The following is a 27,325-nucleotide window of genomic DNA, read 5'->3' on the forward strand; positions in this document are numbered from 1 at the left end:
TATTTTTAAAGACTGTAACGTAAATTCAACAGACAGACAGATAGACGTACGGACGAACAGACGGGCGGACCTGGCTAGATCGTCTTAGAATTTTACAACGATCACAAGTTTATAAACTTTATAGGGAGGGAAATGGAAATATACCTCCCTCCTTCGGTGGTGGGTATAAAAATAGTAATAATTTAAAAATTTTCATTTAATTTAACAATATTCCGTTTGTTTGTTTTTTTTTAACCTAAAGTGCCTTTAGAAGTTCCAATTAGTATTTATATTTGAATTATATATTGGGTTGCCCAAAAAGTAATTGCGGATTTTTCATATAGTCGGCGTTGACAAATTTTTTCACAGCTTGTGACTCTGAAATTGCATTCTTTCTTCTGTCAGTTATCAGCTGTTACTTTTAGCTGCTTTAGAAAAAAAGTGTAAAAAAAGTATATTTGATTAAAGTTCATTCTAAGTTTTATTAAAAATGCGTTTACTTTCTTTTAAAAAATCCGCATTTACTTTTTGGGCAACCTTTAAAAATTTGTTCTGAAAATCTAAAATTGAAATGTTATGTCTAGCTTGAGACATGCATTTTATAATAGCCATTACAGTAGATCAAAACGCTGCTACTGATTCCTCCTCATCAACAAAGCTCTTAAAACATTCCGAGATAAATGAATGTTTTTACTAGTCAGCAAAACGGCTTTAAAATAAAAAAAAAAAACGAAACAACAAAAACCAGATTAAACAATACCCAAAGAAGAATTTATAAATTATGAAGATCACAGGTGACATGAACTCATTGCAATTGTCTGTGCAAAAATTGTCAACGTGTCTGTTAACAGCATAAAATGACAACGATTTTAAATGCACTTAACAAAATTTAACAACAAAATATTAGAATTTTTAAGCAAGGGGAATTATAAAGCATTCCGAACAAGATAAAAGGCCTTAAATTCGGCCGGGCCGAACTTTGGATACCCATCACCTCGGGTATATATCTAAACCACCCTTCATCAAAATCCGGTGAAAATTGCATACCTTATGTTCCACAGCAGTTTTATCGAAATACATTCCGATTTGGACCAAATATTAATTAGTACATGTCAGTGTTCAATTGTGTATAACAAAATATTGGTCTTTTTATTAGCCATATCTAAAAATAAACTGATCTCAACCATAAACGACACGGACGTCGAAAAGCCTAACATAAGTCACTGCGTCAAATTTCAGTGAAATCGGATTATAAATGCGTCTTTTATGAGGCCAAGACTTTATATTGAGATATCGGTCTACATGGCAGCTACATCCAAATCTGGACCGATTTAAGCCAAATTGAGGAAGGACGTCGAAGAAGCTAACCTTAGTCACTGTGTCAAATTTCGGCAAAATCGGACAATAAATGCGGTTTTTATGGCCCCAAAATCTAAAACCGAGATATCGATCTATATGGCAGTTATATCCAAATCTGAACCGATCTGGGCCATATTGAAAAGAGAAGTCAACGGGAATACCACAACTCACTATCCAAAATTTCAGCAAAATCGGATAATAAATGTGGCTTTTATGGGCCTAAGACCCTAAATCGGAGGATTGGTCTATATGGCAGCAATATCCAAATCTGAACCGATCTGGGCCAAATTAACGACGAATGTCGAAGGTCCCAACACAACTCACTGTCCCAAATTTAATCGAAATAGGATAATAAATGTGGCTTTTATGGGCCTAAGACCCTAAATAGGAGGATCGGTCTATATGGCAGCTATATCCAAATCTGGACCGATCTGAGCCATATTGAAGAAAGATGTCGAAGAGCCTAAGACAACTCACTGTCCCAAATTTTGGCGACATCGGACAATAAATGCGCCTTTTATAGTCCCAAAGCCTAAAACCGAGAGATCGGTCTATATGGCAGCTATATCCAAATCTGGACCGATCAGTGCCATATTGAAGAAAGATGTCGAAGGGCCTAAGACAACGCACTGTCCCAAATTTTGGCGACATCGGACAATAAATGCGCCTTTTATAGTCCCAAAGCCTAAAACCGAGAGATCGGTCTATATGACAGCTATATCCAAATCTGGACCGATCAGTGCCATATTGAAGAAAGATGTCGAAGAGCCTAAGACAACTCACTGTCCCAAATTTTGGCGACATCGGACAATAAATGCGCCTTTTATAGTCCCAAAACTTAAAATCGAGAGATCGGTCTATATGGCAGCTATATCCAAATCTGAACCAATCTGGGCCATATTGAAAAGAGAAGTCAAAAGGAACACAACAACTCACTATCCCAAATTTCAGCAAAATTGGATAATAAATGTGGCTTTTATGGCCCTAAGACCCTAAATCGGAGGATTGGTCTATATGCCAGCAATATCCAAATCTGTTTCAAATTTCAGCAAAATCGGATAATAAATATGGCTTTTATGGGCCTAAGACCCTGAATCAGCGGATCGGTCTATATGGCAGCTATATCCAAATCTATACCGATCTGGGCAATATTAACGAAGAATGTCGAAGGTCCCAACACAACTCACTGTCCCAAATTTCATCGAAATAGGATAATAAATGTGGCTTTTATGGGCCTAAGACCATAAATCGGAGGATCGGTCTATATGGCAGCTATATCCAAATCTGGACCGATCTGAGCCAAATTGAAGAAAGATGTCGAAGGGCCTAAAAGAACTCACTGTCCTAAATTTCAGCGACATCGGACAATAAATGCGCCTTTTTGGCCCCAAAACCTAAAACCGAGATATCGGTCTATATAGCAACTATATCCAAATCTGAACCGATCTGGGCCAAATTAACGAGAAATGTCGAAGGGCCTAACACAACTCACTGTCTCAAATTTCAGCAAAATCGGATAATAAATGTGGCTTCTATGGGCCTAAAACCCTAAATCGACCGATCGGTCTATATGGGGGCTATATGAAGATATAGTCCGATATAGCCCATCTTCCAACTTAATGGACATTTCGATGTGTTGCAAACGGAATGACAAAATGAATATACCCCCATCCTACGGTGGTGGGTATAAAAATAGAGATATTGAGCTGAAGAACTTTGCACAGATTCTTTTTTTTACCATAAGCAGGTTAAGTTCGGAGATGGGCTATATCGGACTATATCTTGATATAGCCGCCATATAGACCGATCAGCCGATTTAGGGTCTAAGGCCAATAAAAGCCACATTTTTTATCCAATTTAGCTGCAATTTGGGACAAAGAGTTATGTTAGGCCCTTCGACATCTTTCGTTAATTTGGCCCGGACCCGTCCAGATTTGGATATAGCTGCCATATAGACCGATCCTCCGATTTAGGGTCTTAGGCCCATAAAAGTCACATTTATTATCCGATTTTGCTGAAATTTGGGACAGTGAGTTGTATTAGGCCCTTCGACAACCTTCGTTAATTTGGCCCGGACCCGTCCAGATTTGGATATAGCTGCCATATAGACCGATCCTCCGATTTAGGGTCGTAGGCCCATAAAAGCCACATTTATTGTCCAATTTTGCTGAAATTTGAGACAGTGTGTTCTTTTAGGCCCTTCGACATCCTTGGCCAATTTGGCTCAGATCTGTTCAGATTTGGATATAGGCCCCATATAGACCGATCATCGGATTTAGGGTCTTAGGCCCATAAAAACCACATTTATTATCCGATTTTGCTGAAATTTAATACAGTGAGTTCTCTTAGGCCTTCCGATGTCCTCCGTCCATTTGGCTCAGATCAGACCAGATTTGAATATAGTGGTCATATAAACCGATCCGCCGATTTAGGGTCATAGGCCAATAAAAGCCACATTTATTATCCAATTTAGCTGAAATTTGGGACAGTGAGTTATGTTAGTCCCTTCGACTTCCTTCGTCAATTTGGCCCAGATCGGTCCAGATTTGCATTTAACTGCCATGTAGACCCATAATCCGATTTAAGGTTTTAGGCCCATAAAAGGCACATTTATTATCCGATTTTGCTGAAATTTAATACGGTGAGTTCTGTTAGGCCCTTCGACATCCTTCGTTAATTTGGCTCATATCGGTCCACATTTGGATATAGCTGCCATATAGACCGATCCTCCGATTTAGGGTCCTAGGCCCATGAAAGCCACATTTATTATCCGAATTTGCTGAAATTTGAGACAGTGAGTTGTGTTAGGCCCTTTGACATCTTTCGTTAGTTTGGCCCAGATCGGTTCAGTTTTGGATATATCTGTCATATAGACCTATCCTCCAATTTAGGGTCATAGGCCTATAAAAGCCACATTTATTATCTGATTTTGCTGAAATTTGGGACAGTGAGTTGTGTTCAGCCTTTCAACGCCCTTCTTCAATTTGGCCCAGATCGCCCCAGATTTGCTTATAGCTGCCATATAGACCGATCCTCCGATTTAGGGTCTTAGGCCCATAAAAGCCACATATATTATCCGATTTTGCTGAAATTTAGGACAGTGAATTGTGTTATGCCCTTTGACATCCTTCGTCAATTTGGCTCACATCGGTCCAGATTTGGATATAGCCCCCATATAGACCGATCCGCCGATTTAGGGCCTTAGGCCAATAAAAGCCACATTTATTATCCGATTTTGCTGAATTTTTTGGACAGTGAGTTGTGTTAGGCCCTTCGACATTTTTCTTTAATTTGGCCCTGATCAGATCTGATTTGGATATAGCTGCCATATAGACCGATCTCTCGGTTTTAAGTTTTGGGGCCATAAAAGGCGCTTTTATTGTCCGATGTCGCCGAAATTTTCGACATTGGGTTTAGTTAAGCCCCTTGATATACTTTTGGTTTATGGCACAGATCGGTCCAGATTTGGATATATCTGCCATAGAGACCGATCTCTCGGTTTTAGGTTTTGGAGCCATAAAAAACGCATTTTTTGACCGATATCGCCGCAATTTGGGACAGTGAGTTTTGTTAGGCCTTTCGATATCCTTCTTTAATTTGGCTGAGATTGGTCCAGGTTTAGATATAGCTGCCATATAGACCGTTCAGCCAATTTAATGTTTTGGATCCATAAAAGGCGCATTTATTGTCCGATGTTGCGAAATTTGGGACAGAGAGTTAAGTTAAGCCCCTCCACAAATGTCTGGAAGCATAAAGCTGCCATATAGACCGATATCTCGATTTAAAGTCTTGGCCCCAAAAAAGTCGCATTTATAATCCGATTTAACTGAAATTTAGCACTTTGACTTGTGTTGGGCTTTTCGACATCCAGATATAGCTACTAAAAAGACCAATATTTTTTTATACACAATTGAACAATGATTTGTACTTATTAGTATTTGGTCCAAATCAGATCATATTTCGATATAAATGCTATGGGCAATTTTCACCGGATTTTGATGAAAGGTGATTTACTTATATACGCGAAGTGGTGGGTTTTCAAAGTTCGGCCCGGCTGAACTTAACGCCTTTTTACTTGTTATGTATAAGATGGGGTCTTGGACGCATATTTCGAGGTGTTACAAACAGAATGAAGAAATTAGTATACCCCCATTCTATGGTGGAGGGTATACAAATTTCCATTCCTAATACTGGGGACATTTGTGAGGTACTGTACCATTTGGTAGGGCAGCCATGTTAAAACTTCTCCCCAAAGAGGAGAACGGCACGCCGTTCATACTCGGCTATAAGAGGACCCTTATCATTGAGCTTAAACTTGAATCGGACAGCACTCATTGTTATGTGAGAAGTTCGCCTCTGTTCCTTAGTGGACAAATTTGCATTTGTATCGCTGTTTGATCCGATCTGATTCAATTTCGGCACGAATTTCTATGCGACCCATTTATAATTCCCTCTGGGATATATCAATAGAAAGTACTTGTGCATCACCCAGTCAATAGTGGGTGATATGAAAGCTGTGCAATATTTTTCTTCAAGTGCACTTCTGTGTAGAAACTCAAGTAGTCGTTAAAAAAACATGCATACATGAATACGCAATTGTAACAATTTATTTATTTTTTGCAACTATAAACTTGAATGTCACCGCAATTCTGATTAACTGCTAAATATTCCACAGATGGCAAAAAACAATCTGGAAAGCTTGGACACCAACACTGATCGTGTGTCATTTATCGATTATTGAAGTTGCAGTCTTCCACAGAAGCACCCCGAAGAAGATGGAGTCTTTCAGCCATCCGCAGTATGCCATTTAAGAAACACTAAACATGTCATCTTTTTCGTAGACTCTTTAGACACTGTAAAAGGTTAATGGAGCATTTTGTTAAAACCGCAGATAGTTGAATTCATTTGGCATGTTTTGGCAGTTTTTGTTTGTTGTTGTGCTAGTAGAGATTCTAATGTAATGTAACCTTGTCCATGTTTCGGTTTCAGTTTCATTTTCATTTTCGTTCAAAAGTAATTTTTCTTAATAACACAGCTCTGATGCGGTCTTATTTCAGACAGTACTTGGATTTACAAATAATTGCCATAAGCCATATGCCCCCCACAGTCGGTTGCGTGGGCGTTTTTTCCCATGGCCCACCTGCTTCGGCTTGTTAACTGGGGTTAAGCATTTTGATTTAAATGTTTTTAACGCTTCGTTGGGTGGCCCACTTGACTCGCATAAATTAATTAAAGAATTTGCAAAATCATACGATCATAAGACAATGGCACGAGGCTATGGAAATTCATCTGGAGAGTAGGAAGAATTTCATTAATGACTGAGTGCGGTTATTCTCTTCTTTTTTTTTTTTTTTGGAAAAACGCTTTTATTCGAATTGATGTGTATTTATGAAAGGCGAAAAAATATCGCAGATATGTTACTTCCTACTCTTTATATGACATGACGCAATGAGGAAGAGTTCTTATGGTGGAAATGTTTTAAGTGTGGGCAGAAATGTCTTTGTTCTCCGGAAAATTTGCATAATTTGTAAGAATCTTTTACCACAAATTCCGAGCAATGAGGAAGTATTACAATTGTATTTAAATGAATATTCTTTATAATTGTATGATACTTAATATGAAAAATAAGGGATTTGGACATCACTCCCCCCAAATTGCTTATATTTATGTCGTGACATTTGTTTCCGTTTTACAAAAGGAAATTGCTGCAAATATCTGTTCTGCATGACATAATGAGTGGGAAAGTTAGCCAGCGATGGAATTACATTTAAATGTCGTTTCTTTCTTACAACATATCGAAATATATTCCGATTTGGACCAAATACTAATAAGTACAGTAGCTATATCTAAAAATAAACCGATCTGAACCATATACGACACGGATGCCACAAAGGCTAACACAAAGCACTGTCCCAAGTTTCGGCAGAATCGGACAATAAATGCGCCTTTTATGGGCTCAAGACCTTAAATCTTGAAATCGGTCTATATGGCAGCTATATCCAAACCTAGACCGATATGGGCCAAATTGAAGAATGATATCGAAGGGCCTAACACAACTCACTGTCTCAAATTTCACCAAAATCGGCGGATCGGTCTATATGGGGGCTATATCAAGATATAGTCCGATATAGCCCACCTTCGAACTTAACCTCCTAATGGAAAAAAAAGAATCATGTGCTCAATATCTCTATTTTTAAGCGTGATTTCAACAGACAGACAGACAGATGGCCATATAGACCGATCCTCCGATTTGGTTTCTTAGGCCCAAAAAAGCCACAATTATTATCCGATTTTGGCCTAGATCGGTCCAGATTTGGATATAGCTGCCATCTAGACTGATCCTCCGATTTAGGGTTTTAAGTCCATAAAAGCCACATTTATTATCCGATTTCAATGAAATTTTGGACAGCGAGTTGTGTTAGGCCTTTCGACAGCCTTCGTCAATTTGGCTCTGATCGGTCCAGATTTGGATATAGCTGCCATATAGACCGATCCTCCGATTTAGGGTCTAAGGCCCATAAAATCCACATTTATTATCCGATTGTGCTAAAATTTGGGATAGTGGGTTGTCTAGGCCCTGCGACATCTGTCTTCAATTTGGCCCAGATCGGTCCAGATTTGGATATAGCTGCTATATAGACCGATCCGCCGATTTAGGATCTTAGGCCCATAAAGGGCGCAATTATTACCCTAAGTCGCCGAAATTTGGGACAGTGAGTTAAGTTAAGCCCCTTGGCATACGTCTGCAATATCGCACAGATCGGTCCACATTTGGAAATAGCTGCCATATACACCGATCTCTCGATTTAAGGTTTTAGGGCCTTAAAAGCCGCATTTATTATCCGATTTCGCCGAAACTTGGGACGGTGAGTTGTGTTAGGGCCTTCGATATCTTTCTTCAATTAGCTGCCATATAGACCGATCTCTCGATTTAAGGTTTTTAGGCCATAAAAAGCGTATTTATTGTCCGACTTCGCCGAAATTGGAGACATCGAGTTGTGTTAGGCTATTCGACAGGGGCAAAATTTGCAATTTGCCTGGTGATAAGGGGCCTCCCTTTGATTTCCTAACTAACCCAAAACCTTCCTAATCTGCCGCATAAAACCCACCAAAATGAAAAACAAGTACATATTCTTTTTTCCTCGACAAGTAACATACCAGAGAGTATTTTTGTGATTTTTTTCCATGCATGACAAAATTAAAGTTACTGGTCACAAATTAGAAAGAACAAAGCTAAAAGTTTAAATGTTCATCCGCTTGATTCAAATGCATTTAGTGTTTGATTTTTTCGAGTAAACTACGAAGGAAGGACAGAAATAAAATAGTGGTCTGGGCTGTTAATGTTATACTCGTTCTATTCTCCCATATACATTTCATTTGATAATCATAACGTTAAGATCAATCAGTAGGCCTGTTAAGGAGAGTTTTCAGGGTGGTGCGCCACCGAAATGCCTGAAGGCAACATTTACTAACTGATTCGTACTCCACTTCTAAAAACATTTAATGAGTCCCATATTGTCATGATCGATCAATAGGTTGGGGTGCGGCGCCCCTAATGGTAAGTGCCCATTTAGAATATCAGATTCGTAATCTACTCTTCAATCTACTCTCAATATGGGACTCAATTGAGTCCCATATCAACATGAACTCCCGCTTTTTGGGTGAGCTTTGGAGTTTTGGCGGCCTCCTGAGTACTTAGACCATGACTTATGACTACTAATAGGAGTCCTTATTTGTAGAGGTGTAATGAAACATGATTGCTTCCTAATTTTATGCTAATTTTATATCAGTTTATTGACATCCATGACTTCAAGAGTTTTAACAAAAATTAGACCGAAAGGAAAATTTTACGCAATAAATGCTTGCAAACACTTTTGATGTAGATAACGGACACTATGTTATCTTCACGCTGAATCACACTAATTTAGCGAAAACAAAGCAAATCGAGTGTACGTGTTCCCATTCGTAAGTTATTTAGATAATTCATGCTGTTGTTCTTTACATGTTGTCAAGACAAGAATATTTAATATGACTTTTCCACATCTTATTCCAATTAATTGCAGCTATTATTAAATCCAATGAGTCATACATCCGGCGATAATTAATCCACACTTGCATAATATAGACCATTTTTTATTTGATATTTGTTGGGTGGTGCGCTTTGAGACACAAAGAGCAGAAATAATAAAAATTCGAAAATAGAATAACGCCTAATGGAGTTCATGGTGGGCTTTATAACGCAGAAAAAATTGATGGCTAAATTCATTGCATATTCTTAGGGCTACTTTGAGAAGAAAACGAAAATCCATTCACAATAGACTGCAAAAACTGTTAGGAAACAAACTGCATTTAAAAATTGTTGTTTTTTATATACGCCACCGAAGGATAGGGTATATTCATTTGTCATCCTGTTTGCAACACATCGAAGTATCCATTTCCGACCCTATAAAGTATATATATTCTTGATCAGCGCAAAAATATCTAGACATGTCCGTCAGTCTGACCGATCGGTCGATTTAGGGTCTTAGGCCCATAAAAGCCATATTTATTATCCGATTTTGCTGAAATTCGGGACAGCGAGTTGAGTAAGGCCCTCCGACATCCTTCGTCAATTTGGCTCAGATCGGTCCAGATTTGGATATAGCTGCCATATAGACTGATCTCTCGATTTAAAGTCTTGGGCCTATAAAAGGCGCATTTATTATCCGATTTTACCGAAATTTGAGACAGTGGGTTAGGTTAGGCCCTTCGACGTTCTTATTCAATTTGGCTCAGATAGGTCCAAATTTGGATATAGCTGCCATATAGACCGATCTCTCGATTTTAAGTTTTGGGGCCATAAAGGCGCATTTATTGTCCGATGTCGCCGAAATTTGGGACAGGGAGTTATGTTGGGCCCTTCGACGTCCCTCTTCAATTTGGCCCAGATCGTTCCAGATCTGGACCAAATTGAAATATAGACCGATCTCTCGATTTAAGGTTTTGGGCCTATAAAAGGCGAATTTATTGTCCGATGTCGCTGAAATTTGAGACAGTGAGTTAAGTTGAGCTCTTCGACGTCCCTCTTCAATTTGGCCCAGATCGGTCCAGATCTGGTTATAGCTGCCATATAGATCGATCTCCCAATTTAAGGTTTTAGGCCCATTAATGGCGTATTTATTGTAAGATGTCGCCGAAATTTGGGACAGTAAGTTGTCTTAGGCCCTTCGATATTTTTCTTCAATTTGGCCCTGATCGGTTCATATTTGGATGGCATGGCAGCTATATGTTGAGAGATCCTCCGATTTTAGGTCTTAGGCCCATAAAAGCCACATTTATTATCCTATTTTGGTAAATTTGGAAAAGTGAGTTGTGTTAGGCCTTTCGATTTCTTTTGTCAAATTGGCCTACATAAGTCCAGATTTGGATATAGCTGCCATATAGACCGATCCCCCGATTTAGGGTCTTAAACCCATAAAAGCCACATTGATTATCCGATATTGCTGCAATTTGGGACAGTGAGTTGTGTCGGGCCCTTCGAAAATTTTCTTCAATTTGGCTTAGATCGGTCCAGATTTGGATATAGACCGATCCTCCGATTTTGGGTCTTAGGCCCATAATATATTATCCTATTTTGCTGAAATTGGAAAAGTGAGTTGTGTTAGGCCGTTCGACGTCCTTTGTCAAATTGGCCTAAATAGGTCCAGATTTGGATATAGCTGCCATATAGACCGATCCTCCGATTAAGGGTCTTAAACCCATAAAAGCCACATTTATTATCCCATATTGCTGCAATTTGGGACAGTGAGTTGTGTTAGCTCCTACGATATTTTTCTTCAATTTGGCCCTGATCGGTTCAGATTTGGATATAGGTGCCTTATAGACCGATATCTCGGTTTTAAAATTTGGGGCCATAAAAGGCGCATTTATTATCCGATTTTGATGAAATTTGAAACAGTGAGCTGTGTTAGGCCCTTCGACGTTCTTATTCAATTTGGCTCAGATCGGTCCAAATTTGGATATAGCTGCCTTATAGACTGATCCGCCGATTTAGGGTCGTGACCCATAGAAGCCACATTTATTGTCCTATTTCACCGAAATTTGAGACAGTGGGTTAAGTTAGGCCCTTCGACGTTCTTATTCAATTTGGCCCAGACCGGTTCAGATTTGGTTAAAGCTGCCATATAGACCGATCTCTCAATTTAAGGTTTTGGGCACATAAAAGGCGCATATATTGTCCAATTTTAGTGAGTTAAGTTAGGCCCTTCGACGTTCTTGTTCAATTTGGCTCAGATCGGTCCAAATTTGGATATAGCTTCCATATAGACCGATCTCTTGATTTTAGGTTTTGGGGCCATAAAAGGCGCATTTATTATCCGATTTTGTTGAAATTTGGGACAGTGAGTTGTCTTAGGCCCCTCGACTTCCTTCGTTAATTGAGCCCAGGTCGGTTCAGATTTGGATATAGCTGCCATATAGACCGATCCTCCGATTTTGGGTCTTAGGCCCATAAAAGCCACATTTATTATCCTATTTTGCTAAAATTTGGAAAAGTGAGTTGTGTTAGGCCTTTCGACTTCTTTTGTCAAATTGGCCTATATAAGTCCAGATTTGGATATAGCTGCCATATAGACCGATCCTCCGATTTTGGGTCTTAGGCCCATAAAAGCCACATTTATTATCCGATATTGCTTCAATTTGGGACAGTGAGTTATGTTGGGCCCATCGATATCCTTCTTCAATTTGCCCCTGATCGGTTCAGATTTGGATATAGTTGCCATATAGACCCACTTCTCGATTTAATGTTTTGGGCCCATAAAAGCCACATATATTATCCGATTTTGTTAAAAATTGGGACAGTGAGTTGTGTTAGGCCCTTCGACATCCTTCGTCAATTTGACCAAGATCGGTCGAGATTTGGATTAAGCTGCCATATAGACCGATCCCCCGATTTAGGGTCTTACGCCCATAAAAGCCACATTTATTTTCCGATTTTGCTGAAATTTGGGACAGTGAGTTGTGCTATGCTTTTTGATATCTTTCTTCATTTTAGCCCTGATCGGTTCAGATTTGGTTATAGCTGTCATATAGACCGATCCTTCGATTTAGGGTCTTAGGCCCATAAGAGCCTCATATAATATCCGATATCGCTGAAAATTGGGACAGTGAGTTGTGTTAGGTCTTTCGACATCTTTTTTCAATTTGACCCAGATCGGTACAGATTTGGATATAGCTGCCATAGAGTCCGATTTCTTGATTTTAATTTTTTAAATTATCTCTTTGAAAAAAGTTGATTGGTATTATCATTTCGGCGATATTTAAGCCGTTTTACTTCATAGAATGTCAATGTAAGCAGGCAGCATGTCTTGCATGATTAATTGCTTTAAATAAAATGAATTAAAAAATAATACCTTTCTATTAGCGGCTCATATTACAAATTGCCACACTAATAATAATTGCAGTTTACCCAGAGCAAATATTTGTTTGTAAACATGAACTTCTATAAATGTTAAAGTAATTAATAACGATGTTAGTTTTCAATTTGCAGTCTTCACATAAAACTGTTAACATTACAGACGGTTGGAAATACGAGTGACCTTCAATAGAACAAGCCACAAATGCCAGCATGGAGTAATACAATGTGTTTTGATTTTTTTCAAATTCACTACTTTTTTTCCTTTATTTATTTCATAGCGTTAACGCATTCGATTAATAATAAAAAATATAAAAAAAAAAAAAACATTAGACTTATAAATTAACAATACGTATTTATGCAGAGTGTATGTGAGTGTGGTGTATTATACAAAACGTACATAATTAAATACTCGCTCTTTTGTTCTTCAAATAGTTTACAAATGTATTTCGTTACGTGGATTTTCCAGCACTAGAGGCATTTCAAAATCATCATAAAGGGATTATGTGAGAAATGTAAAATAAAACAGCTTGACTTCATAAAACAAAAAACACACAGATACGAGGACAAGAAAACGCATACAAGGAGACATTTGAGAGTGGCATGAAAATGAGAAGGATGCTAAAGAAAATTATGAAGATCCGAATCAGAAGATGAAGTGGGCTTGATGGAATGATCGCTCGGGGGCAGTGATCGATCGATCAGATGGTTTATGAAATGAGAGTGTGATGAAGATCGATGTGATAGAATAATACTAGAGTCCAAGATCGGGGCCACTAAAGAAAGGTGTTGGAAGAAATTGCATTTTTTAAGATGCAGACATTGCGAAAGAGTTGCCCAAAGGTCGTGGTTGTGAAGAGATCTGTTGGAAAGTACATATATACAATAGCGTAGCATGTCTAACATTAGGAGTATTTCTTGGCTCTTCTCTCTCTTTCTCTTTCTCTTTTACACTTTAAGTAGCACAGGCTACCGGAACTTTGCCATTTCACTGATTTTGTTCTTACCTACGAATACTTCAGTGTCTGCATTCTTCACTATAATTCTTTGCTTATGTTTTTTTTTCATTCTGGCTTGTCTACTTTATCTATCGTTTTTTTTGCCGCTTCGTTTAACCTTTTCAAGTCTGGGGTCGTCATCGAGGGGTATTGGCATTTTGTTAATATAATGGGGGGGGGGGGGGCAGGAGGTTTGTTGATTTGTTGTCGTTACTTACTAAACTAAATAATTTACAAGGTAAACGTTTACATATGGGGAGATGGCTTCTTCGTCTTAGTAATGACCATGGGCACCATGACCGGCATAGCCGGCATAACCATGGCCCAAGGCAAGAGCGGCAGGGGCATGATGCGCCACAGAGGCGTAGGGCAGAGCGGGGGCAGCAGCTACATGGTGGGCCACAGCTGGGGCAGCATGGGCATATACAGCTGGTGCAGCATGGTAGGCAGGAGCGGCAGGTGCAGCATGAACCACTGGAGCGGCATGGGCGGCAACAGCATGAACGGTGGGAGCGGTTTTGTGGACGACAGCGTTAAAGCCATTATGATCATCGGCGGTATATTCAACGGTACGCACTGAACCATCAGGTTCCACCAAGGAGTAGGAGCCCTTGACAACATCACCATCACGGACTTCGTGTTGAGACTTTACATCACCGGTATGTGAATCAGCAACACCGTAGTTGTAGTGATACTTGGGATAGGCCTGCAAACAAAACGGAAAAACAAATGATTAAATAAAAAGGGGTTTTAAAGAATCTAAGTAAAAAAATGTTTTAATAACTACATCGCTAACATAATAAAACCAGTAAGGAAAGGCAAAAGTCGAGCGGAGCCGACTATATAATACCCTACACCTACCCTACACGTAAAAATATATATTTATATGAGAGCAATATTTAAATCTGAACCGACTATTAAACAGATCGTTTGAAAATTGATGTTACTATCGCCATTTAAGAGCAAATCGGGCGATACATATACATGGGAGCTATATATAAATCTGAACCGATTTTGATGAAATTTTGCAAATATGTTAAGATTGATAACAAAACAATCTGTGCCAAATTTTGTGCAGATCGGTTGAAAATTGTAGCTACTATGGCCATTTAAGTGCAAATCGGGCGATACATATATATGGGAGCTATATCTAAATCTGAACCTATTTTGATGAAAATTTGCAAATATGTTAAGATCCGTAACAAAACAATTCGTGCCACATTTTGTGCAGATCGGTTGAAAATTTTAGCATCTAAGGCCATTTAAGTGCAAATCGGGCGATACATATATGTGGGAGCTATATCGAAATCTGAACCGATTTTGATGAAATTTTGCGAATATGTTAAGATTGGTAGCAAAACAATCCATGCGAAATTTTGTGCAGATTGGTGGAAAATTTTAGCTACTATGGCCATTTAAGTGCAAATCGGGCGATACATATATATGGGAGCTATATCTAAATATGAACCTATTTTGATGAAAATTTGCAAATATGTTAAAATCAGTAATAAAGCAATCCACGCCAAATTTTGTGCAGATTGGTTGAAAATTTTAGCTACAATGGCCATTTAAGAGCAAATCAAGCGATACATATACATGGGAGCTATATCTAAATCTGAACCGATTTTGATGAAACTTTGCAAATATCTTAAAATCAGTAACAGAATAGTCCTTGCCAAGTTCTGTGCAGATCGGTTGAAAATTGTAGCTATTACGGCCATTTAAGTGCAAATCGGGCGATACATATATATGGCAGCTATATCTAAATCTGAACCGATTTTTATGAACATTTTCAGATATGTTGAGATCAGTAACAAAACAATTCACGCCCAATTTTGTGCAGACTGGTTGAAAATTGTAGCTACTACGGCCATTTAAGTGCAAATCGGGCGATACATATATATGGGAGCTATATCTAAATCTGAACCGATTTTTATGAAAATTTGCAAATATGTTAAAATCAGTAACAAAACATTTCATGCCAAATTTTGTGCAGATCGGTTGAAAATTGTAGCTACTATGGCCATTTAAGTGCAAATCGGGCGATACATATATATGGGAGCTATATCTAAATCTGAACCGATCTTGATGTTAAATTGCAGATATATTAAGATCAGTAGCAAAACTATCAGTGCGAAATTTCGTGCAGATCGGTTGAAAATTGTAGCTACTATGGCCATTTAAGTGCAAATCGGGCGATACATATATATGGGAGCAGTATCTAAATCTGAACCGATTTTGATGAAATTTAGCAAATATGTTAAGATCCGTAACAAAACAATTCGTGCCACATTTTGTGCAGATCAGATGAAAATTTTAGCTACTAAGGCCATTTAAGTGCAAATCGGGTGATACATATATATGGAAGCTATATCTATATCTGAACCGATTTTGATGAAAATTTGCAGATATGTTAAGATCGGTAAAAAAACATGTCATGCCAAATTTTGTGCAGATCGGTTGAACATTTTAGCTACTAAGGCCATTTAAGTGGAAATCGGGTGATACATATATATAGAAGCTATATCTAAATCTGAACCGATTTTGATGAAATTTTGCAAATATGTTAAGATTGGTAGCAAAACAATCCGTACCCAATTTTGTGCAGATCGGTTGAAAATTGTCCTTACTACGGCCATTTAAGTGCAAATCGGGCGATACATATATATGGGAGCTATATATAAATCTGAACCGATTTTCATCAAAATCAATAGCATTTGTCCTTGGACCAAAAAAGTGATATTTGCAAAATTTCGTGATGATTAGAGAACAAATACGACCTGCACTTTGATTACAAGAATACGTGGACTCACAGACGGACAGACGGACATGGCTAATTCGAATCAGAAAGTGATTCTGAGTCAATCGGTCTACATATCAATGGGTTTAGCTTTTCGCTTTATTAGCGTTGCAAACAAATATGCACAAACTTATCACACCCTGTACCACAGTTGTGGTGTAAGGTATAAACATGTGTTTGTTATTACATTTCAATGACATCTGACTATTATAAGGCCCCTGAGCACTTTTTCACTAAAAAACACTAAGCCTTTTGAGAGATCGTTGCTTTGAAACACAAAATTATTTTCCTTACAAAGCCTAATCACTGGCCAACACCGATAGGCAGGTCTAAGAGTTAAACCTCTTGCACGCCCCTACATGCTCATTGGCTTCCCTCGACGACCACTGCAATGGCTGTCAGCCAGATGTGCTACATTTGATGGACAAAAGCAAACACAAAACAAGACTCAATGTGCCACTTTACATGGATATGCAACGTTCGACGGCATGTATGAATGAAATTATATTATAATACTGCATCTAGACGCCTGTTGGCGTTGCAGATGAAGATGAAAACTTAGACAATGAAAAAAAAAACATATATATAGGCAAATTACGTGCAGTGAAGACTTTAGTAATGAAAATAGAAAATGTTGTAATACCAGATATAATCAAAAGATACAAAAAAAAAAAATTGCAGCATAACAAAAAAGTAATTACTTGCTCATTCTTTTCAACATGACGAAAATAAAAGTTAACCAGAATCTACAAAATATGTTGAAAGAACTTGTTTTTGTTAATGAGTTGATTTGGCATTGAAATGGAAGATAACATTTAGATGCGAACAGCAACAAGTGGAGAAGACAAAGGCAATTTCCCTTGGTAACATTTTTTATCTATTTTTTAATGTTAGCCATTACAACTAAACGATTTTGTTCAAACAATGACAGATTTTTGTTACATTTTTATATTGTAAGCTAGTTTTAAAAATTTAAACATTAGTGTTTTCTTCAAGAAAATCGAAAGACTTAAGCAACGAACTCTCAAATTCTTAAGGAATATTAACAAGAATTTCTTCAAATGACAAATTAATATCAATGTAATCATTGCAGCTTTTAAAACAACTCTCAGAAAGCTGCAACATATATCTGTCAAACGTTTCTAAGCTCCTTTGTCAAATAAGCCCTCTATGTCATAAAAAAGTCATATTGGCATTTTGGTATATATGGCAGCTATATTCTAATGTAATACAAATTTTAACAAAATCGAGTCAAAAATATGCCTTAGCTTAAGAGTTCTCAGCGCCACCGTAGCGCAGAGGTTAACCTGGGTTCAAATCCTACCGAGATCATCAGAAAACATATGAGGCCGTGCTAAGTTCGGCCGGGTCAAACCTTATATACCCTCCACCATGGACCATCATTTGTCGAGATCTATGGGCGGTATCTCTTTTTAGGCAAACAAAGAATATAGAATAAGAAATGTTATGTTATTGGAGCTATATCACGTTATAGTCCGATTGGGACCTTAAATGAATGCTGAACATTGTAGAAGTCATTGTGTAATATTTCAGTTCACTCAAATAAGAATTGCGCCTTGTAGGGGCTCAAGAAGCAACATCGGGAGATCGGTTTATAAGGAAGCTGTATCAAGCTATTGATCGATTCAGACCATATTAGATACGAGTGTTGAAGAGGATGTTGAGAGAAGCCGTTGTAAAAAATTTCAGCCAAATCGGATGAGAAATGCGCCGTCTAGAGGTTTAAGAAGTCAAGATCCCAGATCGGTTTATATGGGAGCTATATTAGGTTATGTTCCGATATGCGCCATACTTAGGACAGTTATTGGAAGTCATAACAAAACTCCTCATGCATAATTTCAGCTAAATCGGATGAGAATTGCGCCCTCTAGAGGCTCAAGAAGTCAAGACCCCAGATCGGTTTATATGACAGCTATACCAGATTATGAACCGATTTGAATCGTACATTGCACAGTTGTTGGAAGTGATACCAAAACACCACGTGCAAAATTTCACTCAAATCGGATGAGAATTGCGCCCTCTAGAGGCTCAAGAAGTCAAGACCCCCGATCGGTTTATATGGCAGCTATATCAAAACATGGACCGATTTGAACCATACTAAGCGCTCTTGTTGGAAGTGATACCAAAACACCACGTGCAAAATTTCATTCAAATGGGATGAGAATTGTGCCCTATATAGGCTCAAGAAGTCAAGACCCCCGATCGGTTTATATGGCAGCTATATCAAAACATAAACCGATTTGAACCATACTTGGCACAGTTATTGGAAGTGATATCAAAACTCCACGTGCAAAATTTCATTTAAATCGGATGAGAATTGCGCCCTGTAGAGGCTTGAGAAGTCAAGACACGAGATCGGTTTATATGGCAGCTATATCAAAACATGGACCCATTTGACCCATTTACAATCCCAACCGACTTATACTAATAGGAAGTATTCGAGCAAAATTTCAAGCGGCTAGCTTTACTCCTTCGAAAGTTAGCGTGCTTTCAACAGACAGAATCGGAGGATCGGTCCCATATAGACGGATCCTCCGATTTAGGGTCTTAAGCCCATAAAAGGTACACTTATTATCCGATTTTGCTGAAATTTGGGACATTGAGTTGTGTTAGGCCCTTCGTCATCCTTCGTAAATTTCGCCCAGGTTTGGTTATAGCTGCCATATATCCGATTTTGTTGAAATTTGGGACAGTGAGTTGTCCCAACATCTTTCTTCGATTTGGCCCTAATCGGTACAGATTTGGATATAGCTGCCTTATAAACCGATATCTCGGTTTAAGGTTTTGGGCCCATAAAAGGCGGATTTTTTGTCGGTTGTCGCCGAAATTTGGGACAGTGAGTTAAATTAAGCCCCTTGACATACTTCTGCAATATCGCACAGATCGGTCCAGATTTGGATATAGCTGCCATATAGACCGTTATCTCGGTTTTAGGTTTTGTGGCCATAAATGGCGCATTTATTGTCCAGTGTCGCTGTAATGTAAGACAGTGAGTTGCGTTAGGCTCCTCGACGTCCTTCTTCAATTTGACCCAGATCGGTCCAGATTTGAGTATTGCTGCCATATAGACCGATCTCTCGGTTTAAGGTTTTGGGCCCGTAAAAGGCGCATTTATTGTCCGAAATTTGGGACAGTGAGTTGTGTTAGGCTCTTCGACATTTTTCGGCAATTTGGCTAAAATCGGTCCAGATTTGGATATAGCTGCCATGTGGACCAATATCTCGAATTAAAATCTTGGCCCAGTGCATTTATAATTCGATTTCATTGAAATTTGACACAGCGACTTACGTTAGGCTTTTCGTTACCACATTTTTGTTGTTACCACATTCAATGATGTATTGTCGAAAATTGTACTTGGAAATTTAGGAATACATTGGAGTATCAACAGACAGCTTGGAGACCTGGACTTCGCAGATGACCCTGCATTACTCGCAACAAACAAGGAAGGAGTGCAAAATGAAAATGCACCATCTGCCTGCGAACGTATCCAAATACGGTTTAGGCATAAACGCTGGCAACACAAAATGCTTGGTAATTAAAGGAAACCAAGCAGCAACATTTTTGCTTAACATTACGACAATCCACAATGTGGATAAGTTACAGCGGCACTTAAGATGATGGAAAGTCGCGTATAAATAAGCCGGAACAGCATTCCATAAATCGAAGAATATATGAAATTTCAACTCCTTTTCCCCAAAAACTAAAAATTCTCTTCGGCTCAGAAACATGGCTCGTAAGTACAGCCATTGAACTCAAACTTCAGACAAACTCAAACTTCAGACCTTCATCAACTGATTCTTGTGAAATATACTAAAGATCTGGTGGCCCAGAGAAGTCTCTAACGAGTAACTTCTTAAAATGGCCGATGAAGGCAACATCTGCTCCCAAATAAGAAGAAGGATATATAGAGGGCTTGGACACACGCTACGAAAGCCATACAGCGAGATATGTCATGCAACACTTAAATGGAAATGACAGGGTTTGCGAAGACATGAAAGACGTAAAATTTTTAACGAAATTCAGAAATAATTCAAGGAACTCAGATGCTTAGTTAGGAGGCCACCGTAGTGCAGAGGTTAGCATGTACGCCTATGACGCTGAACGCCAGGGTTCGAATCCTGGCGATACCATCAGAAAGAATTTTCAGCGGTGGCTTTCCCCTCCTAATGCTGGCGACATCTGTGAGGTACTATGCCATGTAAAACTTCTCTCCAAAGAGATGTCGCACTGCGGCTCGCCGTTCGGACTCGGCTATAAAAAGGAGACCCCCTATATCATTGAGCTTAAACTTGAATCGGAATGCACTCATTGATAGGTGAGAAGTTTGCCCCTGTTCCTTAGTGGAATGTACATGGGCAAAATTTTCAATTTATTGATAATGATTTAGATAAGTCTTCAACTATCTTCAAAAGCAGAAGCACCTTTAGAGTATTAAACTAAACTAAGTTCAAATAAAAGAAGATCAACTTTATAAAATACAAATTTTCAGATATTTGAACTTTTATTGAACAACCTTTAAGAGGTTCTCTAATCGTTAGATGCAACCACATGTGTGAAAAAAACATCCATTCATTAATTTCTGTGGGCACGTCATTCAATATACCACCTGTTTGCTTGCTAGAATTTCATGTAACAAATCCATTTCATGTAACAAATCCATTTCATATAAATTTACATTTTCGCCATAAGTTAACATGACAAGCTCAGCAGATCTACCAAATAAAATATTTAAAAAAAAAACCCACGGAAATCTGAGATGCAGCTCAGCATTTGTATTACAACGTCTTTTTGCCATTTTCTGTGTCTCATTGGCACTTTGCGTGTGCTTCTTTTCGCTTCACTTCACTCATGAAGTGTTTACTAATTTAAGACTGTCTGGGGCTTTAACATTATTTCAATTATGAATGAATGAACGACTGCATGCAATAGATTACCTTATTATCGATGCCAGAAGTCATATGAATTCATTTTGGCTGTAAATCAAATTGCAACCGCAATATTACCAAACAATTTGTGTTGTTTTGTCTGATTTGGCAAAGAAATGTGTTATTAGTGTCATATCTTATAACGATGCGAATTGGGATTTAGGTCTTAGGCTTCAACCAATGGAAATGAGTTTGAGGTGTTTATGTGTGGGTGTGACGAAGACGATTATTTTGCAATGAGTTTTATTTAGAACATAAATTAATAAAAACACTTAAAAAGTATTATTTCTGAAGTGAACGAAATTTTGAACAGTCTTATGTTCAGATTCATCAATTGATTTTGAACTATGTCAGGCTAGTTTAGGTAAAACTGGCAGCCCATTTTTGAATAACTCACAAAATTTGTTGTCCATTTTAATACTTCAGAAGCGAAATGACAGACTTAAGTCTAAAAGGAATCGAAGCCTTCGACAAGGCACTGGTGAGCTAATCTCATTACCAGCACAGCCACCAGAGCTCTTGGCTTTTAAACAAAACAAAATTTAAAAAAAAATCAAAAGACTTAAGACACAAACCTCACATTGTGGAATACAGTCGAAAAAAAAACAGTAAGGAAGGCAAAAGTCGGGCGGAGCTGACTTTATAATACCCTACACCTACCCTACAATTATAATTTCGGACAATATATAAGTATATGTATATATGGGAGCTTTATCTAAATCTGAACCGATTTTAAAACAGATCGTTTGAAAATTGTTGTTACTACTGCCATAGAAGTGTCAATCCGGCGAAAAATATGTATGGGTGCTACATCCAAATTTGAACCGATTTTTATGAAATCTAGCAGATATGTTAAGAACAGTAACAAAACAATGCGAGCCAAATTTTGTGCAGATCGGTCGATATTTGTTGTTACTATGGCCATATTAGTGCAAATCGGGCGATATATATAGATGGGAGCTATATCTAAAACTCAACCGATTTTGATGAAAATTTGCAAATATGTTAAAATCAGTAATAAAACAATCCGACAACAATTTTGTGCAGATCGGTTGAAAATTGTAGCTACTACGGCCACTAAGGTGCAAATCGGGCGATACATATATATGGGAGGTATATCTAAATCTTTCAAATATGTTAAAATCGGTAACAAAACAATCTGTGCCCAATTTTGTGCAGATCGGTTGAAAATTGTAGCTACTACGGCCATTTAAGTGCAAATCGGGCGATACATATATATGGGAGCTATATATAAATCTAAACCGATTTTGATGAAATTTTGCAAATATGTTACAATCAGTAACTAAACAGTCTGTGCCAACTTTTGTGCAGATCGGTTGAAAATTGTAGTTACTACGGCCATTTAAGTGCAAATCGGGCGATACATATATATGGGAGCTATATCTTAATTTGAACCGATTTTTATCAAAATCAACAGCGTTCGTCCTTGAGCCAAACAAGTGGCATGTGCAAAATTTTGTGACAATCGGACAACAAATACGACCTGCACTTTGATTACAAAAATACATGGACTCACAGACGGACATGGCTAAATCGAATCAGAAAGTGATTCTGATCGGTATACTTATCAATGGGTATAGCTCTTCTCCTTCTTAGCGTTGCATACAAATGCACAAATCAATAATACCCTGTACAACATTGGTGGTGTAGGGTATGAAAAAAATTTTAAATCAAAAGACTTAAGACACAAACCTCTTATAGTGGAATACAATCGAAAAAAAAAATAGATAAGATATGCTATTTGAGAACGGATAGAGCAAACTCTTTGAAATATGAAATCATTAGAGCTAAGGTGTCATCGAAGTAATGTGCCTTTGTCAGGGCCCCCAAATTTGGTCACCTTGGCATTTCGAAAAATTGTTCGGGCAGCCAAATCTTCATTTGTGGTCCGATTTACAAAACTCTTTTTTACTGAATAGTCCTCAAAAATCCCCACAATATTCTGCTAGAGGTAAACAATGTCTCCACTGGTTTCGAGGATATTTGAATTTAATTGTTATTTGTTGAAATTTCGGCCATGATTGGCTTCGTATCTTACAATTTACAAACGCATTTCAGTTTCCATTTTCATTTTGATGAATGAAGGTTCAAGCATTTCAAATTTTAAAGTGTTGTCTCTATACATTCGCATATGCCATAATTATTACAAGTTTTCTGTCTATTCCACTGTGTATCATAGGGCTAATTTAAAAATGTTACCACTGCTGAAAATTTTTATCCCTCATAAAAGCTGGTCATATTTCCAGAAGAGATCCACCTTAAGGGGATGACCTTCCAATCCTTCGTATTCATCTTAACTTGTAGTATAGAGTGAGTAAAGTTTTTTTTATACCCACCAACGAAGGATGGGGGTGTATTCATTTTGTCATTATATTTGCAACACATCGAAAGATCCATTTCCGATATATGGATATGGATATAGCTTCCATATAAACCGATCTCTCGATTTAGGGTTTTAGGCCCATAGAAGGCGCATTTATTGTCCGATGGGGGCCAAAATTTGCGACAGTGAGTTAAGTTAGGCCCCTTGACATTCTTCTTCAACTTGGCCCAAATCGGGTCAGATTTGGATATAGCTGCCATATTAACCGATATCTCGATTTAAGGTTTTGGGCCCATAAAAGGCGCATTTATGAACCGATTTTGATGAAATATGGGACAGTGAGTTGTGTTAGGCCCTTCGACATCCGACGTCAATTTAACCCAGATCATTCCAGATTTGGATGTAGCTGCCATACAGACGGATCCTCCAATTAAGGGTCTTAGGCTTAGGGATCTTATAAAAGCCACATTTTAACGAGTGTATATTTAGATTGAACATAGGCACGCATTCTATTGCACATTAGGACGACACCCCGAAATAGCATTTACTATAGGGTTAGGTTAGGTCAGGCTATAGTGGCAGTCAGCAATCAGACTCATTTAGCCAGTTAATGCCAGTGACAATCGCATTGGGATTCTTTCTTCCTAGCTCGAGCCAGAATTTTTCTAAGACAGCTTTGTTTTTGGATTTTTATACCCTCCACCACAGGATGGGGGTATACTAATTTCGTCATTCTGTTTGTAACACCTCGAAATATGCGTCTGAGACCCCATAAAGTATGTATATTCTTGATCGTCGCGACATTTTATGTCGATCTAGGCATGTACGTCCGTCCGTCCGTCTGTCTGTCGAAAGCACGCTAACTTTCGAAGGAGTAAAGCTAACCGCTTGAAATTTTGCACAAATACTTTTTATTTGTGTGATTGTAAATAGGCTTAATCGGTCCATGTTTTGATATATCTGCCATGTAAACCTATCTGGGATCTTGATTTCTTTAGCCACTAAAGGGCGCAATTCTCATCCGAATAGGCTGAAATTTTGCGTGACGTGTTTCATCACAACAGGTGCTAAGTATGGTTCGAATCGGTTCATAACGTGATATAGCTGCCATATAAACCCATCTTAGATCTTGACTTCTTGAGCCTCTAGAGGGCGCAATTCTCATCCGATAAGGCTGAAATTTTGCGTGACGTGTGTCGTCACAACATGTGCCAAGTATGGTTCGAATCGGTTCATAACGTGATATAGCTGCCGTATAAACCCATCTTGGATCTTGACTTCTTGAGCCTCTAGATGGCGCAATTGTCATCCGATTTGAGTGAAATTTTGCTTGAGGTGTTTTGTTACGACTTTCAATAACTGTGCTAGGTATGGCGCAAATCGGTACAAAACCTGATATAGCTGCCATTTAAACCGATCTGGGATCTTGACTTCTTCAGCCTCTAGAGGGCGCAATTCTCATCCGATTTGGCAGAGATTTTGAACAACGGCTTCTCTCATAACCTTCAACATCCGTGTCTTATATGGTCTGAATCGTTCAATAGCTTGATACAGCTTCCATATAAACCTATCTCCCGATTTTGCTTCTTGAGCCCTGGGGCCCTACAAGGCTCAATTCTTATCCGAATTAACTGAAATATTACACAATGACTTCTACAATGTTCAGCATTCATTTATAGTCCGAATCGGACTGTAACTTTATATAGCTCCAATAGCATAAGAGTTCTTCTTCTTTGTTTGTCTAAAAAGATATACAGAGCATATATCTCGAAAAATGCGATCCATGGTGGAGGGTATATAAGATTCGGCTCGGCCGAACTTAGCACGCTCTTATTTGCGACACACCAGGCTTCTGGTGGGGATCGAACCCACGACTCCAGCACCAGTAATCCGAGTTCGCAACGAACTCGACTATCGGGGTTGGTGAGAATCCTCGTAGGAACTCTACATTTTAACAAGTGCATCACTTCACTAATTGCAACGATCTGTGCTTGATATACTCTACAGTGATAGGGTAACCAGCCATAGTTTTCATAAAATAAATTTTTTTAAATTAAATTTAAAGAAGGACTTCAAAAACAATGGTGCTTTCTCCAGAATTTGTTATTTTAACTCTATAAAATGAATGAATTTAAGCCCTCAAGGTATCAGAATACAAAATCTCATTATTTCAAATGTGCTACCGATTTAGTTCTTATAGCCTTCTTAAAGCCTTCGGAGTATGTTTAAGAAGTTGTATCCAATACCCTATACTTGTGTAAAGTTCTTTGTGGTTTTTCAAACCACATTAGTGACAAACTCAATTTTTGTCAAATTCAAAACTGACATGGCAATTGACATACATAAACTCAATCCATCTCTCCTATTCGATTTGATGCGTTTTTAAATGGAAATACTTACATGATAGTCCAAACCCTCATCGGGATGGCCATGACCATGACCAGCATATACAGCTGGAGCACCAGCGTATAGAGCAGGACCAGCATGACCACCATGCAAAACACCAGCGGTAGCCACACCGACAACAGCCAAGCAAATCAAGGACTTTGGTAGAAAACGAAAATGAAACAAAACACACACAGATGTAAATATTTTATCAAACAAATTATTATTTCATATGCAAAGAATAAAATTCACTTTTTTATTTGAGTTTGTATTGTTTTTAAAATTTGTCTTATTATATCAGTCAATATATTTGGTGAATTGATATTTTGATTTAAATTTTTAATATCCTGTTTCAAAAAGCTCACACACACACACACACTCACTTTGAAGAAAGCCATTTCAAAATTGAAATTAATGTTTTATTTTGTAAATTATTTAGTTGGTAATGTAAACGGTCTTGACGACTCGATGTATTGCAGACAACTGATAACTAGAACCAAGAAGGAAATCGCTTTTATATACAAATTCACCTCAAAAGACCGACAAACGCCGCAACACTACCACCACCATCACCACCACCACCACCAGCACCACCACAAACATGGGCAATGCATTATGCGAACCAACACTCAAACATGCATACTTAGGGGGCTCTGAAACACAACTCCACCCGTGATAAAACGCGCAAACTTTGAAAAGCAACAAAAAACACACACACGCACACAAAACATTTATTCGCCAGCTACATACGATCCAAGTACTAAGCATTGCTGGTGGCTACTCTACTTGCCACTGGTAGGGTTAAATATTAAACTTTAAATCGGCCAAAAAACCGAGTCACATTCAGCAACGACAATAACGACATCATTCAGCATAAAAGTGGTCGTCTACCAGCCACAATAGAAAACCCAACCGCGACTCTGTCAAAGTTGGCAGAATTAGATTAAATAATAAGGAGTTTGAGTAAGACCACAATTTTCATAATGCATGACGTCTGATGTCTACGTCACAACGACGTGGGGACGTGTGAGCAGTGTGGTGAAGCTTCCATACATGAATATGAAAATAGGCCACATATTATCACGAATAAAAAAATATTTTAGTATCAAATGGATTTTTGGA

General features: G+C 38.3%; 1 protein-coding gene across 1 annotated transcript in view; it reads right to left on the reverse strand.

Moving 5' to 3' along the window:
* LOC106089430 (uncharacterized) overlaps nucleotides 1-26,689 on the reverse strand; it is a 54,768-nt gene extending 28,079 nt beyond the window's left edge. The window contains exons 1-3 of the mRNA XM_059369360.1: nucleotides 26,587-26,689; nucleotides 26,219-26,362; nucleotides 14,006-14,434 (exon numbers count right to left, since the gene is read on the reverse strand). Of these exons, the coding sequence (XP_059225343.1) occupies nucleotides 14,006-14,434; nucleotides 26,219-26,362; nucleotides 26,587-26,601 (588 nt within the window). The 5' untranslated portion in view covers nucleotides 26,602-26,689. The remainder of the gene's footprint in view (nucleotides 1-14,005; nucleotides 14,435-26,218; nucleotides 26,363-26,586) is intronic.
* Nucleotides 26,690-27,325: the final 636 nt, after the last annotated feature.

The sequence above is a fragment of the Stomoxys calcitrans genome, chromosome 1, assembly GCF_963082655.1.
Source record: "Stomoxys calcitrans chromosome 1, idStoCalc2.1, whole genome shotgun sequence".
Taxonomy (NCBI): domain Eukaryota; kingdom Metazoa; phylum Arthropoda; class Insecta; order Diptera; family Muscidae; genus Stomoxys; species Stomoxys calcitrans.